General features: G+C 44.1%; 2 protein-coding genes across 6 annotated transcripts in view; both read left to right on the top strand.

Moving 5' to 3' along the window:
* Positions 1-13,159, top strand: part of LOC144888257 (E3 ubiquitin/ISG15 ligase TRIM25-like) — a 1,054,438-nt gene that overhangs the window by 216,784 nt on the left and 824,495 nt on the right. For 3 of the 5 annotated variants that reach the window (XM_078770585.1, XM_078770583.1, XM_078770578.1), the window contains exon 1: positions 12,564-12,639. The exons of 1 other annotated variant lie outside the window; for it this stretch is intronic. The gene's annotated coding sequence lies outside the window, so the exon portion shown is untranslated. Of the gene's footprint in view, positions 1-12,563; positions 12,640-13,159 lie in introns of those variants that run through there. One more of the 5 variants, XM_078770581.1, reaches the window with a different exon arrangement.
* Positions 6,674-10,345, top strand: LOC144894181 (uncharacterized). Its single transcript, XM_078786271.1, has 2 exons — positions 6,674-7,532; positions 10,338-10,345. The coding sequence occupies exons 1-2, from the start codon at positions 6,674-6,676 to the stop codon at positions 10,343-10,345; spliced, it is 867 nt and encodes a 288-aa protein (XP_078642397.1).

Here is a 13,159-nt window from a genome sequence, read left to right as displayed (position 1 = left end):
GCAGGAACTCCCTGTTATCTGTCTGCTTGTATTGGATATCAGCTCAAACCTCAGCTGTGAAAAGTACATCTCTGGTAGAGCTAAAAGCACATCACAGCTCCTTGGCTGCTTGTTTTGTGCTCGGCGATACCTTTCTCAAGCTGCTATGCTCCAACTATACAAGGCCACTGCACGTCCTGTCATGGAGTATCATTGCCATATTTGGGCTGGTGTGCTGGCCTGTCACTTTTCTCTTCTTGATAGAATCTAGCAGTTTGTTGCCATTCTGGTGGGACAGGAGTTGCATCATCCCTGGAACCTTTATCAATCTGCCACTCTATTGTGACAGATATTCCCACAGAATGTGTTCTGAGGGTCCATCAGGTTGTTCCACCCGAGCATTCTTTCAGTTTCTCAATACATCTGGCAGTTTCCTCCCATCCATACACTATGTCTGTCCCAAGGAGTAAGACTATAAGGCATTCTGGATGGAGGTCCTCCATGCCAAACACGAAATTAGAGCTAACCCCCTTGACATAACACGTGCCTTCGATACAGTCTGGCACCCGGCTATGCTCACCAAACTTGCCTCCTATGGTATCCATGGAAATCTCCACGCATGGCTTGCAGACTTCCTTTCTGGTCATAGTCAACGTGTGGCCCTGAATGGGTTTCTCCCATATCCCCTACCTTTTCAGGCTGGAGTTCCCCAAGGCAGTGTTCTGGGCCCTGTGCTTTTTCTTGTCTTCATCAATGATCTCTCTGACTCTCTTGAAAATCCTTTATACCTCTTTGCTGATGACCTCACTGTCTGCCACTCCATTCCTCATCCCTCAGATCAGCAATCTGCAGCCTCCTCACTCTCTGCAGACCATGACAAACTCACAGACTGGTCAAACAGGTGGAACATGTCTTTCAATCCTGACAAATCTCACACTCTTACTATGTCTCTCCAAAAAGATCGACTGGACAACCCTCCCATCTACTTTCTGAACAAACCTCTCCAATAAGTTCTGTCACTCAAGCTTTTGTGTCTCACTATTTGCCATGATTTTTCCTGGGAAAACCACATTTCCAATCTGGCCTCCAAAGCCAGTCGCCGACTGGGCATCCTCCGTCGTGCGAAGTCCTTCCTTGGCATACCTGAGCTCCTCACCACATACAAGGCTTTCATCCGCTGCTCAATGGAATACTGTCCTCCCCTCTGGGCCGGTGCTCCTGCCTCACACCTAGCTCGTCTTCACGCTGTTGAAACCAAAGCTTTCAGAATCATTGGAATCTCCCATTATGAAGCTAACTCCAAGGGCCTTTCACTTTCAACGCAGGCAGGTTGGTCGTCTTTCTGTCTTCTACCGACTCCTCTCCGGCCTTGCTCCCCCAGCTCTCGCTGGGCTCTGTCCCCAAATATTCCTACAGGTCGCACAAGATCTGCCTGCAACCGTCTGATGGTTAAACTGCTAAAATCAAGACACTCTGCTCACCTTCACTCCTTCATTCCTTTTTCTCCTGCCTCTGGAACAAACTCCCTCACTCTTTTCAATCCCACTCCTCCCTCCAGGTTTTTGAAACATCTGTTCCCCACCATGTCTTGTCTTCCCCCATCCAAAACCTTGATCTTTTCTACCCCTGCTAATTTCACCCCAGATCCGCTTTTTTGAAATACCAACTTCTGTCCTGGAAGTCCTTGCAGTGTCTTTGTGTTTTATACATCTCCTGCTCCCCCCCGCCTTTCCACGCCTCCTGTCCCCAAGCCCTCTCCCTCACACAGATCTCTCGATGTCCCTGCTCTCAAATGTTGTGTTTGTGTGCTTCCCCTTATATCCCCATCTTGTCTACCACTTCCCTTATTTTATATTTTGTGTGTCTGTTTGATTTTTTTGTGTGATAAATGTTTGCTGTTTCACGAGCCTCGATCCTGTATACATTTTAAAAAAAATCTTTTTCTTTTTCCCCACAAGGCAGGACTGGAACAGCTTCCCTGCATCCTGCTCTCCCCTCTATATCAAGCTATCTCGATTCAAGAGGAATGTCAATAGACTCCTTCTTTCTGTCTGATGTCGAATATCTGTACTTTTCCTTGTGTAGGCCCCACCTCGAGTAGCCTGAAAGTCTTTGTTGCAGGCGATATGCCATAAAAAGATATGTGGATGTGCATTGAGAGTACGTACCCCAATTGGTAAAGCCAAACTATTTGGCACCAAAAGGAAACACGTTTGTGAAAGAGCGAAAACCCTGCTTCTGTAACAATTGATGTCAGGAGTGAGAAACGAATCTGGGGCGTTATCAGTGGTGCCCCAACAATTGTAAGGAGTGTAGGGTGAAATTGTACTTCAAAGAATTATTCAGTTATGTCAAGCCAAGGTGAGCAGGACCTGGTGGGCTAACTTGAGGAGGATATGGAGGAGATAATGGCCCAGGAAGCTGGATATCAATGTAACATTGTGGGAGAAGGACCAGGAGGGGCTGCAGTGAAGGTGCCGACAGTGATCGAGGACCCAACCCTCTCCTCCTCCCTCTAAACTCCCCCCCTCACCAGCCCCTGGAAAAGGCAGCACTAATGGCATGAAATAGTGGGTCGCCCCAGTCCGGCAGTGACCATATGATGTTGTTGATTAGTCAACTAATGGCACAAATGAAGATGAAAATGGAGGAGGGACAAGGTGGCTGGCATAAGGCATGATATGCATCTGGGGCAGGCATAGGTAAAGGCTGATGTGATGGCTATGGGCAATGAGATAGCCGCAATGCTCGGGGCAGTATGTGGAAAGGTAAGTGAGCATGTGGATGGTGTCTGGAACGAGATGGGGGCAGGTGAGGCTAGAATGATGGAGGACATAAATGGGATAAAAGAAGAGGTGAATGGACTTAAACAGGGAAAGAAGGACTTGCTGAGGGGAAAAAAGAACTGAACGAGTAAATCAGAAGAAATACAAGATCTCAGGGCAGCTCAGAAGGGCAAGAAAGGAATAATGTAAAATGGGCCATGTTGACCTAACACAGAAGATAGAAGAAATGGGATGAACGACTCAGACAAAAGAACGAAAATGAAAGAAAGAATGGAAGACACCAAAGTAATCTTAGAAGAAGAACCTAAGGGGGAAAAGTGGGAAATAATAAAGATAAGTGATTTTTAAACATCGGGGAAATACACCTGGTGCTCACCTGGCAGAATAAACAGTAAACTGCACTGATTCAAAGTATTTTAAACCAATTTCAATGGTTGCATGTTGAATCATACTGACATAATCATAAGACTTTGAACAACAAACAAAAGAAATACCTATTTTGGGGGGAAACTCCCCCATCTCCTAACCCCATATACCTCCTCAGACCCCAATTTTTCTAATGCCTTGAACAAACATTGGTACATCACGGGTGTTGAAGGTTGTGGTGAAGGTTGTAGTGAAGTTTCATTAAAAATGTGTGTGTCGTTTCTGAGAAGAAAGCAAATACCAATTTTGGGGGGTTCAACCTGGACCAACTTTGACCCCCGTAGTCCACCTTAGACTTCGATTTTCTTACTACCCAGTACCGTGATGAATCTTCGGTACATCATGGGGGATGAAGGTTGTGGTCAAGTCTCATCGAAATAGTTTGTGTAGTTTCAGAAGAAAAAGCAAATTCCTATTTTAGGGGGTCAAACCTGGATCCTCTTTGACCCCATTAAACCCCCTCAAACCCAATCTATTAATTTTTTAAAAATATTTTTTCATTTTATTGTGCCATGTACAAACTTTATTCACAACATAACAAATATAATTTGTGCCAAGTTTGGTCACAATCCCTTCAGTAGTTTCGGAGAAGTTGCAAGTGTTTACGGACGGACTGACAACGCGCCATCGCATAAGCTCCCATGAACTTCGTTCCTTGGTGTCCTTGTGTTTTATAATTCTCCCACCCCCCCCCCTTCCCACGCCTCCTCCCCCAAAGCCCTCTCCCTCCCACACATCTCCCTGCTCTCAAATGTTGTGTTTGTGTGCTTCCCCTTCTCTCCCCATCTTGTCTTCCGCTCCCTCTTTTTATATATTTTGTTTGTCTGGCTGATTTGTTTGTAAAGTAAATGTTAGCTCTTTCACGAGCCTCGATTCAGTATACAAAAAAACAAAACAAAAAAAACAATGAAGAAAGATTAGAGACAAGCGAGAGGGCAAAGAATGTTAAGGAGGAGATCAGAGAAAGTATCGAAACAACGTGTAAAGATTGGGATAACACATGGCAGGTGCAGATGGAGAGGATATGAGCGATCAAAACGGACCACGACGAGGTGAGGCTGTGGGAGCTGGAGTGAATTAATGGTGTGAAAGGGTGTGTGCTGAACTTTGGTGGAGTAAAAAACCCGGGGTTCATTGGAGTGCTGAGCATCAGTGTAACGGAGTGTGTGCCGCGAGCGTGCAGAGTGGAGTACATGAGCAAGCGAGAGTTCGGGTCATGCACCGACTCAGACCGGGGTAACCGTTATCTTGTCTTAGGGGAGGGGTGAGGTTACTGAGCAGGAAATATTTTAAATGTTGGATTTCTGGTCCTGTGCAAGGGAGATTAAAAAGAACAGGTTTGTAATCCATACAGGTCCAAGGGAGGTCACATTTCAAGGCACTGCTGTCACTGTGTGTTACAGTCGTTCCGGTGAAATGCCCATATGTGGATGATTGAAAAAAAATTCCCAAGGAATGGTGTGCGGTTGAGTGTGCATGGCACAAATGGCAAATTCAGCTGTGAGACCTCTGCAGGAAGCTCACATGTAAAGTAGTGTGTACACTGTCATAGAGTGAGATTGAAGGGTGTGCGAGAGATCGTGAGATGACCGATGTGTGTACGTTGTGTGCGCTGGTCCGCGAGGTGATGTGGGGATGTACCGGATGTACCAGTTTGTGTGAGTGGATGTGGTGAAGGTTTCGGGGCGGAGCGTATGTGTGTGACGTCTGTGGGGGTTCTGCAGCATGAGGAGTTGATGTGGAGAACACGTCTGGGTTCCCTGTAAGAAATCCGCCGAATGTCAGTGCGAACATTTAAATTAAATGGCAGGTTACGGATGTGCTGTTGAACTTTCACACAGAGGGGCAATTACATAGGATAGAATATTTAGTGTGGAAGCAGCTTAAAATGTAGAACGTCATAGCAATCGCCTGCTGTTTCAATGTGTTGGGCACTTGAGGAGAAGCTGCATACCTGTTCATGCCATGGAAGGATCGCCTGTCGAGATCAATTGTGTTGGCAGGTTTGACGGTCTCAATCGGTGTCAGTAGTTGCTTAACATCTCGTTGGGCCGCGAAGCTATCCACGGCATGGCGACCTGTGGGTCCAGAGGTCGGGGAGAGTCCGAGAAGTTCCACTCGTGAAGCGCCCCAAACCCAAAACCCCGAGTCTGCAACAATATTTTCACTCTGTCTGCTGCTTGGGAGTTAAACAAAACTGAAAATCATTCCAAACAGGAAAAATACTGTTTATAATGACATCATAAAGGACACAAACAACAGGCACAAATAACTAATGTAACGTGTTGGATAAAGTGATGTAATCGACAGTGTGAAATGCCAGTAAATTCCAGAATTTTTATAAAATGAATTTAACAATCTTTATTTTATGTAAATTGATTTAAATACTTGAACACTGTTGAACACAAATTGCCTTCTTGTTACTTCCAATAAACTATAGTTTAGCAGGACTTGGACATGTTAAATAGGGTGGTGTACAAGGGTGATGTAGAAGACTGCTTCAATAGTGCTTAACATCTGGAAGTTTTCTTTTTAACAATATTTATCTTCATTACGAGCTCACTTGAAACGAAGTTCCGGGGGGCTTAAGCGGTGGCGCGTTGTCAATCCATCCGTCACTCCATAAACACTTGCAACTTCTTCTCCGAAACAGCTGATGGGATTGTGACCAAACTTGGCACCAATGATATTTGTTATATTGTGACTAAAGTTTGTTCACGGCATTGAAAAAAAAAAGTCGGTGTCGAAGGGTCTACCAGGGATCAAAGTGGGTCCAGGTTTGACCCCCCAAAATAGATATATGCTTTCTTCACTGAAACTACACACACAATTGCAATGAAACATTACCACAACCTTTACCACCCGTGCTGTACCAAAGTTTGTTCACCGCATTTTAAAAAAACAATTGGAATCTAAGGTAGTTTAAGGGGGGGGTGGGGGGGGGGGTGGGGGTGAAGTTTCCCCCAAGAATAGTATTTTTTGTTTGGTTGTTTAAAGTCTTCAGATTACGTGAGTATGATTGTACATGCTGCCCTGTCTTCAAGCATCCATTGAAATTAGTTAAAAATGCCATGATACGGTTTAAAATACCTTTAGTCAGTGGGGTGTACTGCTTTATTCTACCAGATGAGTGCCCAGGGGTATTGCCCCGATGTTTATATTTTTACTGAAGTGTACATTACATGACGTAACATGTTCTATGAACTCTTAAGATGGTTCTCAATTCCATTTCCCTGCAAACGACTGACGCTGATTTGTACACAGGTGATGTCCATGCTGTACATGTGGAAGGCAGACAATGCAACAACGATTCATCTGTCACAGAAATTTCAAAAGGTCAAATGTCATCACGACATCTAGACTCAGTTCCTATAAAATACAAGTGCATGTCTGGGCCTCACAACACCAAGATTAAAATTAAATTAAGCAAATACAAAAAGGTTTTTGAAAGACGAATACATTATCAGTGTAATGTGTGCAGAATGGATTTTGCTTCAACGAGTAACATCAAAATACACAAGATAATCCACACTGGAAAAGGCCCCCACAAGTGCTCTGTCTGTGATAAAGGTTTCTTGACAAAAGGAAGTTTGAAATCGCATATGAGGACCCATACAGGAGAGCAACCTCACAAATGCTCGATATGTGATAAAGCTTTCTCTGAAAAAGGCAGTGTGAAAAGGCATATAAGGATCCATTCAGGAGAGCAACCTTACAAATGCTCGATTTGTGAAAAAGGTTTCTCTGAAAAAGGCAATGTGAAAAGGCATATGAGGATCCATACAGGAGAGCAACCTCACAAGTGCTCTGTCTGTGATAAAGGTTTCTCTCGAAACAGCAATTTGAAATTGCACATGAAAATCCATACAGGAGATCAACCTTACAAATGCTCGATATGTGACAAAGGTTTCTCACATAACATCAGTTTGAAAACGCATATGAGAATCCATACAGGAGAGCAACCTTACAAGTGCTCGATATGTGATAAAGGTTTCTCTCAACACACCAGTTTGAAATTACATATGAGGATCCATACAGGAGAGCGACCTCACACATGTTCGATATGTGATAAACGTTTCTCTCATAGTGGCAATTTGAAATCACATATGAGGATCCATACAGGAGAGCAACCTCACACATGTTCGATATGTGATAAAGGTTTCTCTCATAGTGGCAGTATGAAATCACATGTGAGGATCCATACAGGAGATCAACCTTACAAATGCTCGATATGTGATAAAGGTTTCTCTGAAAAAGGCAGTGTGAAAAGGCAAATGAGGATCCATACAGGAGAGCGCCCTCACAAATGCTCGATATGTGATAAACGTTTCTCTCATAGTGGCAATTTTAAATTACATATGAGGATCCATACAGGAGAGCAACCTCACACATTTTCGATATGTGATAAAGGTTTCTCTCATAGCGGCAATTTGAAATCACATATGAGGATCCATATCAGAGAGCTGAAATCTGAAATACCAGGATATGAAAAATGAAGTGAAGAGAATTTCGAAATTGAAGAAACCTGAAATTATATCAATGAAAAAGCAACAGGAAATCCAGATGATCAAGAAAACCCTACCAGTACTTAAAAAGCATTCCGGGGACTATCACGACAAACAAACGACAGGTGGAGGCTGTCAGAGGTTTCGTGAGGATTCTAAAACGAGCCCTTGGAACAAAGTTATGAGAATGAATTTTCACGAACTGGTTCATGAATAATGATTTACTGAAAAATGAGGTGGTTATTTTGAGTTCTGGGAGAACTTCCTCTTTTTTTTTGGATTATTGCTTGTTTGTTCTCTTTTTTGATTGTGACTAGTATTGAGGAATTTTGTTTTCCATCTGATTTAGTTGTTTTTCTAGTCCCTTTTTGGTTATGCTCAGATGGCATCTTTCCATGGCAGGTTGAACATAATTTTTTACTCGATCTTTTCTGTAGTCCATGTTTCATTGCCATGTGTGATATGGGGAGAACACCCTTGATGTAAAATTGTTTGTCAAAAGAAGACTCCTGCTATGTTTTTCATGACACTTGAATTTGTGAAGGGTTTCTCAATAAAGAGAGATCCTAAAAGCACAAATGCACTGTCTGTGTTATTGTGAATATTAGCGTGGCTCAGCACATGCATGCTCCTCAGCACTTTTCTCAACCACATGTCGTTTCAGAGGGTTTAAAAAAAAAAAAATTTGTATACTGAATCGAGGCTCGTGAAAGAGTTGACATTTACTTCACAAACAAATCAACCAGACAAACAAAATATATAAAAAGAGGGAGCGGAAGACAAGAGAAAGGGGAAGCACACAAACACTTGAGTGCACACAACATTTAAGAGCAGGGAGATGTGTGGGAGGGAGAGGGCTTGGGGGGAGGAGGCGTGGGAAGGGGGGGGGGTGGGGTGGGAGAAGTATTAAACACAAGGACACCAAGGACTTCTAGGACAGAAGTTGGTATTTCAAAAAAGTGGAATTTGGGTGAAATTAGCAGGGATAGAAAAGATCAAGGTTTTGGATGGGGGAAGATAAGAGATGTTGGTGAACAGCTGTTTTAAAGACCTGGAGGGTGGAGTTATTGTTTCCTGGCTCACCTGAGGGTGGACACACACTTGTTCCGGGCTTTGTGAAAGGAAATGAGATTGCTTACCTTTGGATTTGCCTTCCAGGAGGTGAAGGTAAGTTGTTTCAGACCAACTGTCTCACCACAAGATTCCATGTGCCATGGATGGGAGTAAGGGTATGACAACTGAAGACTCGATGAGATAAATCTGTGCATGAGAGAGAGCATTTTACTTTGGAAGAATTCCCAGGTTGAGTTGATTTCAGAGGCAGTGGAGATTGCAGACCAGTCCAGATGATTGATGGCTGTTTGAAGACCGTGCCAGTTGGCCTGAGTGAAATGACAGACTAGTTGATGCTGAGGAGGCTCTCTGAGAATGGCCAGAGAGATGGTCAGATGAACCGATTGGAGCAGAAGAAGAGCAGCAGACATTTGCAGGGAAGTTTGTCATAACCAAGTCCAGAAGATAATATGTTCCGTTGACTGAGAACCGGGTCAGGAAATTGACAGATTGTGTCAGTCCCTGTTGGTCGCAGAAGTCCTTTGCTGAGGTGCCATGGCTGGTGAGAGAGGTACCCACACCCAGCCAGCTGGCATGATGACAGATGAAGTCACCACATATGAGGAAGAGAGAGTTGGGATGAGTCGATAGAAGTTGGACGATGTTGTCAGACAGCGAAATGTAAATGGAGTCATCACTGTTTGGTGGATGGTACAACACACATATTAAGAAAAGGTAGGAGCGAAGGGGAAGCCATAGCTCGAGGTACTCCTGGGGGTGAGGTTGAGAGAGGGCAGTGCAAGGAGATCGAGGAATAAATTTGTGAAGAAAAGTGTGTTATTGTAATTTACTGTGTAAAGAAAAGTGTTATTTATAAAGAGTGTTCCATGTTGCACTCGCTGCTTTGTGAAGGAAACTGTCACCGTGTAACATTTAAACTCATTCAGTTTCATGTTATTTAGTGCAGGCATTTTACGCAAAAAAAAAGGGTCAACCTCACACTAATTGCAACAGAAGTAAACTCAACTGATTTTGTATCCTCAATATGTTCTGAATGAGGAAAAAAAAGTGTTAAGGAATTGTATGGGTGGAAAGTTTTGAAAAATGCATAAATATGATCCTACCCAAAAACCGATTTTTAGCCTTTTCTGCTAGATTTGACTATGCTGTATTTTTTTCCTTGAAGCAAAAAAAAACACATACAGAGTATCAGTGATGAGAATTTATTGTGATCACATCATCACACTGATCAACTGCTGTATCCTGAAATTCAAAATGACTGCCTTCCACCCTATAGTGACAATACAATACAATCTAAAAAACTGAGCACTCTAAGTTGACATTCGGCAGGTGTATTGCTCAGGACCCATGGAAGTGCAGTGTCAAGATTGAAGTTGTTTGGGTGAGTGGTTCTCGAGAAAGTTCACCTCTTGAAGGTAAACTCAGCAGGTGTTAGTCCATCCATGGACTTCAGTATCGCAGTGCCAACGGACTGTGCTGTATCAACGTTGACGGTGGAAAGGGCATTCTCCCCAGTGGCAATATTCCGGAAACTAGGGTCATTGCTGAATGGATTGTGCTCCTGTAGATAACTGAGAACTGTCAGTGTGTCCTTCCAGTCACGGGATTGCCTTGCTTAAGTCACGGGACCAAGTCATGTCTTTGTTCTGCTCTCCAGTGTTGTAGTGGACCCCCGTGAGTCCCTCCATTGCCTGGTTTACTTCTGCACAGGCGGGCATCGATAGCAGCCACAACAGACACTGTTGCTCCGTCATCCCTCGCCCTCGTGTGAGCCCACCACTGGTTTTTAAACTTCTCATCAGAACCTGCTCAATGACCAGGTCAGGTGAGAGACCTGCCCATAGGCGATCGCTTCGCCGAATCACGTGGAACCCTTCCTCGAAACGTTGTTGGACTTCTGGGTGTTCAGTCTTGAGGTTGTGCATCTGCTGAAGGTACACCCTGGCAGATTTGGTGTAAAGATTGTGTCCTGATGCTGCCAGATAGGGTAGCATGTCCTGGATAGCCTGCAGATGTAAGGCCCAGTTTCCAGTGTGTTCTGCACTGATGTATTTTCGTAGGATGTCCAGCATGTCCATGTACTGAACCCAGAGAGCTGAAGTTCTAGAGGACTTCTTGGTGGACTCGATGTGCTTTTGAAGGCGGTCTTTGATTCTCACTCGAACTTCAGACTGACAAACTTCTTCAGCAGATATAGCCCCATTTATCAGCTTCTCATAGCTCTTATAAGCTCCCTCCAGGTCCGCATCTCTGCTTCCATCTGTTATCTGATGATCCGGTGGCCTTGCAGCTGCAGCTGCTTCGGCTGACTCTGACTCTCCATCCTTACTGTTGTCTGTAATTCCAGATTGCTGTGGTAGATGGAAATCGAACACGTTTGATAGCATCAGTGCATTGAGGGCTGCATCAACAATTGAGTGTGCACGAACTGCTCGGATGCTTTCCACAGGACATCAAGATTTTCACAGCTGTTCTGGACCTGAAGGTTGACAAGCTTCTGGTAGGTCAGTGCCGTCAAATTGTGCCTTTCGTCTTTGTGGTACCGTACTTGTACCCTTCCAACCATTGCCACTTCCAAGGAAGTAGCCTTGATCCTGGGGATTGGCTGCCTTGATCTAATTCCAGGGGTTATGGCTGCAATCATTCCTATACCATGGAATGTACCAAGCCCATCAAGCGTGCGGATGTTATGGTCGACATTGTCAGCTACATATTGGACAAACTCTGTCGATAGGTCAGGAATGTTTGTTCCATGGAATTTGGCTGCATTTCGTTCAAACTGGTGCACCTCCTGGTATGCACAACAAAACCCAAGGTGATGAAGAGTATCAATGAGGAACCGCGATGCAAAGTGGTGATATGGTTGCACACCCAACCCAAACTGAAGTGGTGCTAACATGACTCTTGGTCTAGTTGCCTGCATCATTGCATAAATATTGAATATTGAATATTGTCTGATATTGAATATTGCCATGAATATTGTCTCCCCTTGTTTTACTGGCCTGGTTGATAGATGAACTTCCCTTCTCTTCAAGTGTTGATACTGACGACCCTCCTCCGTCCACAGACTGCTTGTAAATGACACACTGTTCATATGCCTCCATTTCCTGAAAGTGGAAAAAAAATATGCACGTTGAAAAATATGCACGCACGGTTGAAAACGTGCATGTTTGGAACTGGATCCTAGTCAGGGATGTGGAGAGGATGTTAGAGGGGCAGGGTCCATAACTCAGAAAAGAGCACTGTAGTTGTGGCGTGCACGGCGTGTTTCAACTAGTTAGCAGAATATGTACAATGTAACATAATGTAATAAATAGCGAGCTAACTATTTGTAACTTTCTCGAGAACCACTCACCCAAACAACTTCAATCTTAACACTGCACTTCCATGGGTCCTGAGCAATACACCTGCCAAATGTCAACTTAGAGTGCTCAGTTTTTTAGATTGTATTGTATTGTCACTATAGGGCGGATGGCAGTCATTTTGAATTTCAGGATACAGCAGTTGATCAGTGTGATGATGTGATCACATTAAATTCTCATCACTGATACTTTGTATGTGTTTTTTTTTGCTTCAAGGAAAAAAATACAGCATAGTCAAATCTAGCAGAAAGGGCTAAAAATCAGTTTTTTGGTAGGATTATATTTATGCATTTTTCAAAACTTTCCACCCATGCAATTCCTTAACACGTTTTTTCCTCATTCAGGACATATTGAGGATACACAAATCAGTTGAGTTTGCTTCTGTTGCAATTAGTGTGAGGTCAAGTCACATTATTATTGGCCTAATTATCAGATGTCCAATTCTGAAAAGAAAGAAAGGATTTCTGCATCGGTGACTGTTGAGTCTCTTTACAACTTTCAACAAGGGTAAGATCATCCAGATATTTAAAATACGGGATGGGACTTTTCCTCATTTTGGACCGAAATCATTTATCATTACAAAAAACATTTTGGTTATGGAGAGGCATTGCATCAGTGGCAGACGCACCCACAGATAAATGATGCAACCAGCAGCCGAGTGGCTGCACACGAACCACCCACCACCATGCATACTGTCTTTATTTTATGATGGACTTAACTTGGGAAGTTATCAATGATTTATCCGCAGGCACGGATCGATGCTTTGTGTCCGCACGCCAGGATCGATGCTCTGTGTCCGCAGGCCCGGATCGATGCTCTGTGTCCGCAGGCCCGGATCGATGCTCTGTGTCCGCAGGCCCGGATCGATGCTCTGTGTCCGCAGGCCCGGATCGATGCTCTGTGTCCGAAGGCCCGGATCGATGCTCTGTGTCCGCGGGCCCGGATCGGTGCTCTGTGTCCTCAGGCCCGGATCGATGCTCTGTGTCCGCAGGCCCGGATCGATGCTCTGTGTCCGCAGGCCCGTATC

Source organism: Myxine glutinosa, chromosome 1, assembly GCF_964187855.1.
Source record: "Myxine glutinosa chromosome 1, kmMyxGlut1.1, whole genome shotgun sequence".
In the NCBI taxonomy this organism is placed as follows: domain Eukaryota; kingdom Metazoa; phylum Chordata; class Myxini; order Myxiniformes; family Myxinidae; genus Myxine; species Myxine glutinosa.
The sequence above is the reverse complement of the archived record's forward strand: the minus strand, read 5'-3'. Positions and strand labels throughout refer to the sequence as shown.